General features: G+C 42.2%; 1 protein-coding gene across 1 annotated transcript; it reads left to right on the forward strand.

Moving 5' to 3' along the window:
* On the forward strand, window positions 1-6024 carry LOC113918038 (olfactory receptor 10H3-like). Its single transcript, XM_027586190.2, has 4 exons — window positions 1-96; window positions 544-571; window positions 4879-4925; window positions 5063-6024. The coding sequence occupies exons 3-4, from the start codon at window positions 4904-4906 to the stop codon at window positions 6022-6024; spliced, it is 984 nt and encodes a 327-aa protein (XP_027441991.1). The 5' UTR covers window positions 1-96; window positions 544-571; window positions 4879-4903.
* The last annotated feature ends 208 nt before the right edge of the window (window positions 6025-6232 follow it).

Consider the following 6232-nt stretch of genomic DNA (forward strand, 5'->3'; position numbering starts at 1 on the left):
GGAGGAGCCTGGGCCAGTGAGCAGTGCGGGGGAGGGAGATGGAGCCACAGAGATGGAGAGGAGCAGAATCCAGGGGCAGCCATTTTGTAGGCAGAGGTGATGCTGAGTGACGGGGCAGGAGGCACGGAAGGGGGCTGACACCGGTGTCTGGATTTCTGGGTGGAACGGCTGCGGGGCCACAAGACTATTTCCAGATCATCAGCACAGCCTTCCTCACTCCAGGAAGGTCCTTCGCTGTCCTGCCATTTCTGGCCTGCCATCCTATTGTGGGGGAATCCTTGGGAACAAGGCCCCAGGGAGACCGCAGGGTGTAATTATGGCTGGGCCCTGTCCCAGAGCCCAGGATTTCCAGAGCTCTGGGCAGCGAATGAGGCTCAAATCATTCATGAAAATATATTTTTGTTTTATTTTATGGCAGACGACAGGTGCAGAGGTTTGAGTCAATGATATTTCTGGTTCTCTGCTTTTGATAATCATTGGTTTTCACAACGTTCTTCTCTTATTTTGTTCATGTTCTCTTTCTGCCACCCTGTTTCCCTCCAGTTTCAACAACGATTCTAACACACTGAAGGTATGCTCTTCGATTTGTGTATGGTCTTGTAGATAGGTATTATTTCTCTGTGCATATCTATGTTGTAAATTATCTTTCCTTTTGTAATTTCATAGAAAATTGTTCACTTTTAGATTTTATAGAAATGTTTTAAGTTTACAGAAAAAGGCATACATTCTCTCTCCTGCACACCTCTTGTGTGTGTGGTGCATTTGTTCCAATTGGTGAACCAATATGATACATTATTATTTTTAACACAGCCCACACGTTATGTTAGGGGTCACTGTCTGTGTTGCACATTCTGTGGGTTTGACAGATGTATAGTGACATGCATATACTGTTACAGCATCATCCAGAATAGTTTCAGGTGCTCTGTATTTCACACGCCCAAATGGAATTATGCTAGAGCATTCATCAGGTTTTTGCTTCATTCACTTAATAATATTTTAAGGGTCGTTTAGGCTGCTGCGTGTGCATCTAACTGTTTCCTGGGGCTCCAGTGTTTGCATACAGCCCATGTAACCTGCCCTCTTCCCACTTATGGACAAGCAACATTTCCCATTCCTCACCACCAGCAATGTTACAAAACATCCCCTGACATGCTGCCCTATAAATACCTGTGAGCAATGGAGATAGATGCTCAGGAGTACATGTGCTGGTGCACAGAGCACAGGAACTCTTAATTTTCACCCTGTGGTTCTCACAGGCAGTGCACGAATATTGCTTTCTCCCCATACCCGATCAGCACTGGGCACTTTTTAATTTGGGGCATCAAATGGGTAGACACTGAATTTCCACTGCATTTCCCTTTCTTTCTTTCTGTCCCTCCCTTCCTCTTTTTTTTTTTTCTTTTTAGCATGTTTTCATTTGCCTGTGCTACACCCTCTGTGAGTTCTCTGCTCACACCTTTGCTCATTTCTGTATTGAGCTTTCTACTTCTTGTAGATGGAACTGGTTTCTTGTTTATTCTACATCCTATTCCCTGGTCAGTTGTGGACAATGAAAATGATCTTTCCCCACCTTTCCATCTCCCCTTAACTGGATCCAGGACATCATTTGTTGAACAAATACTCTTCCTGTTGATGTTTTTATTCTTTCAAAATTACCTAATGTTTGTGCTTGTGAAGTTTGTTTAAGAAGTCCTTCTCCACTCCTAGATCAACAAAATTCTTCTCCTACACCTTCTCCTATTAACTTCCCAGTGTCCTATTTCATATTTATGTCTTGAATCCTGGAATCTGCCTTTGGGTGTGGTCTTAGGCAGATATTCAGATTGAGTTTCCTTCATAAAAGGACCAGTTTTCCCACCATAAACTCCTGAACAATCCACTGTTTCCCTTCGATTTGTGCTTCCACTTTTATCACATGTTGAGCTGTGAATCCTGGGGGGATATTTTCTGAAGTATTCAATCAATTTGACCAGTGTCTGTGTCTGTTCCAGATTCACACTTAAAAAAGACTATGATGTGTAATATGTCTATGATGAGTCTCCATCCCTGCCAGAGCATTTCTTTCTTATTGACTCCATTTTTAGAAGATTAGTATAGTTTTGCACTGACCTCATTTTTCAGAAGGAACTTGAGGAAACTTATGAGATGTACAGCTGATTCACTGGAATTGTAAATGCAGTTGCCCTGATGCTATAATTTGAAGAAAAAAATGTCATCATTACCATATTTGCTGACCTCAACTGAGAGTGTAGACTGTTCTCCATGTATTCAAATCCCCTTCTACATTTTTGTTAATGGTAAAAATGTCTAAATTTGGAGGTATTGCATGTGTTTGAGTCCTGGATGTTTTATAACAGAGACGTCCAAAGTGTGATATGAGGACCCTGGAGTCCCAGAGACCCTTTCTGAGGGACCATCAGGTCCTCACTTTTCCAATGAAGGTGAAGATGTATTTTCTTTTTTTTAATTTAATTTAATTTTATTATGTTGTGTTAGTCACCATACAATACATCATTAATTTTTGATGTAGTGTTCCATGATTCATTGTTTTCATATAACACCCAGTGCTCCATGCAATACATGCCCTCCTTAATACCCATCACCTGGCTAACCCATCCTCCCACCCCCCCCAAAACCCTGTTTGTTTCTCAGAGTCCATAGTCTCTCATGGTTCATCTCTCCCTCCAATCCCCCTCCTTCATTTTTCCCTTCCCTCTCCTAAAGTCCTCCATGGTATTCCTTATGTTCCACATATAAGTGAAACCATATGATAATTGACTTTCTCTGCTTGACTTATTTCACTTAGCATAATCTCCTCCAGTCCCATCCATGTTGATGTAAAAGTTGGATATTCATCCTTTCTGATGGCTGAGTAATATGCCATTGTCTCTATGGACCACATCTTCTTTATCCATTCAACTGTTGAAGGGCATCTTGGCTCCTTCCATAGTTTGGCTATTGTGGACATTGCTGCTATGAACATTGGGGTGCATATGGCCCTTCTTTTCACTACATCTGTGTCTTTGGGGTAAATACCCAGGAGTGCAATTGCTGGGTCATAGGGTAGCTCTATTTTTAACTTTTTGAGGAACATCCACACTGTTTTCCAAAGTGGCTGTACCAACTTGCATTCCCACCAACAGTGTAAGAGGGTTCCCCTTTCTCCACAACCTCTCCAACATTTGTTGTTTCTTGCCTTGTCAATTTTTGCCCTTCTAACTTGTGTAAGGTGGTATCTCAATGTAGTTTTGATTTGAATTTCCCTGATGGCTAATGATGATGAACATTTTTTCATGTGTCTGTTAGCCATTTGTATGTCTTCTTTGGAGAAATATCTGTTCATGTCTTCTGCCCATTTCTTGACTTGGTTATTTGTTTTTTGGGTGTTGAGGATGTATTTTTGTCATATCCTACAACTAAAACCACATATTACCACAGGCTGAATGAAGAAGTAGATACAAGCATCATCTTGTCTCCCACCCAGCCAGCATGGGACAAATTTGCTAAAATGTAAACAAAAGAAAAAAAAAGCCACTCATCAATTTTGTAAAATCTCATTAATTTTGTAAAAGTAGTTACTTTCCTAAAAATATATCCTGGACATTGCTGCTATGAACATTGGGGTGCATGTGCCCCTTCTTTTCACTACATTTGTATTTTGGGGTAAATACCCAGTAATGCAATTTTGGGTTATAGGGTAGCTCTATTTTTAACTTTTTGAGGAACCTCCATACTGTTTTCCAAAGTGGCTGCACCAACTTCCATTCTAACCAACAGTGTAAGAGGGTTCTCCTTTCTCCACATCCTCACCAACATTTGTTGCTTCCTGCCTTGTTAATTTTTGCATTCTAACTGGTGTAAGGTGGTATCTCAATGAGGTTTTGATTTGAATTTCCCTGATGGCTAATGATGATGAACATTTATTCATGTGTCTCTTAGCCATTCATATATCTGTGGAAGGAGCCTAGATGCCCTTCAATAGACGAATGGATAAAGAAGATGTGGTTCATATAGACAATGGAATATTACTCATCAGAAAGGATGAATACCCAACTTTTGCATCGACATGGATGGAAATGGAGGGGATTGTGCTAAGTGAAATAAGTCAAGCAGAGAAAGACAATTATCATATAGTTTCACTCATATGTGGAACATAAGGAATAGCATGGAGGACATTAGGAGAAGGAAGGGAAAAATGAAGGGGGGAAATCAGAGGGGGAGATGAACCATGAGAGACTATGGACTCTGAGAAACAAACTGAGGGTTTCAGAGGGGAGGGGGCTGGGGGGATGGGTTAGCCTGGTGATGGGTATTAAAGAGGGCATGTATTACATGGAGTACTGGGTGTTATATGCAAACAATGAATCATGGAACAATACATCAAAACTAATGATGTACTGTATGGTGACTAACATAATAAAATAAAAAAATAAAATAAAAATGTTACTTACATTGACATTGAATAGGTTGACTCTTCTTTTGAATATATCTATACCTGAATATTGTCAGAAAATCTCAGTGTTACTTTATAAGATGGTGAATATGGGGAGTGATAATGCACCAAACAGAAGCCAATTAGAGGCTCAAGTTTTCTTGAGTATGAAGAAATCGCCAGACCAAAACACTAGAGAGCTGTTTGTTTACACTTTGTGTCATTCTTGGAATGGTATCTTATTTTTTATTTCAAATTCATATTTTGAATGATTACTACTGGTGTAATTCTATGAGAAATACTGGTTTTTGGAAGTGGATCTTCTGCATCTCTGTGCTCTCTCTCGCTGTGGTATGTTCTGACTTTATTCTTTGCTTTTTCTGGGTGCACAAGCCGGTCTCTTCCTGTCAAATCCTCACATACCTTCTTTCTTTTTCTTTCCTCAGAGCACCGCTCAGAGCTTTCAGTTCCATGCTAAAGAACAGCAGAAACAGTGAGTATCCTTGTCATTTTCCAAATCCTAACACACTGCATCTGAAGTTCCTCCATTTTGTAGGTTTTTTAGGGTATATTGTTACATAGATTCATGATCTTTATTCTGGTCACCTTCATTCCCTGTGATCTGAGCAGATGCAGCATTGGAGGCTGGTCAGAACTGTAGCATGGTGTCTGAATTCATCCTCGTGGGCTTCTCCAACTTCCCACAGCATCTCCTGCCTGCCTTCTTCCTGCTGTACCTGCTGATGTACCTGTTCACCCTGCTGGGGAACCTGCTCATCATGGGCACTGTGTGGAGTGAGCGCAGCCTGCACACGCCCATGTACCTCTTCCTGTGTGCCCTGTCCACTTCCGAGATTCTGTTCACTGTTGCTGTCACCCCTCGAATGCTGGTTGACATGCTCTCCAGCCACCGCTCCATCACCTTTGTGGCCTGTGCCAACCAGATGTTCTTCTCCTTCACATTTGGCTTCACCCACTCCTTCCTGCTCATGATCATGGGCTATGACCGCTACGTGGCCATCTGCCACCCCCTGCGCTACAACGTGCTCATGAGCACCCGCACCTGTGCCCGTCTGGTGTCCTGGACCTGGGCTGGTGGCTCAGTCATGGGGATGATGGTGACCCTGATAGTTTTTCACCTCACCTTCTGTGGATCTAATGTGATTCACCATTTTCTCTGCCATGTGTTTTCTCTCTTGAAGTTGGCCTGTGGGAATGAGACATCCTCTGTCACCTTGGGTGTGATCCTGGTGTGTGTCACAGCTCTGATGGGCTGTTTATTCCTCATTGTGCTCTCCTATGTCTTCATCGTGGCCGCCATATTGAGGATCCCCTCAGCTGAAGGCAGGCACAAGACCTTCTCCACATGTGTGTCCCACCTCACTGTGGTCATTGTGCACTACAGTTTTGCCTCCATTATCTACCTCAAGCCCAAGGGCCCCCATTCTATGGACAGTAACACTCTGATGGCCACCACCTATACAGTCTTCACCCCCTTTCTCAGCCCGGTCATTTTCAGCCTCAGGAATAAGGAGCTCAAGAATGCCATGAAGAAAAGCTTCCAGAGAAAATTCAGTCCCCTAAGCTCTTGATTTTCAGTTTGGTGGTTAGAAAATGGGGTAGCTGAGCTGGGGATAATAATGACTCTTTCCATAGGACTTTTATAGGGTTTCAGTATATGAAAATAGTGAATAGGTATTGTGGGATGCATCCATAGTTGTTGGATGCATGTTACAAATTTGTTTTTCTTCAATTTGTTTGCCCCCTTCTTGCATAGGAAGTAGCAATCATCATCTCTTG

This window comes from Zalophus californianus, chromosome 1 (assembly GCF_009762305.2).
Source record: "Zalophus californianus isolate mZalCal1 chromosome 1, mZalCal1.pri.v2, whole genome shotgun sequence".
Classification (NCBI taxonomy): domain Eukaryota; kingdom Metazoa; phylum Chordata; class Mammalia; order Carnivora; family Otariidae; genus Zalophus; species Zalophus californianus.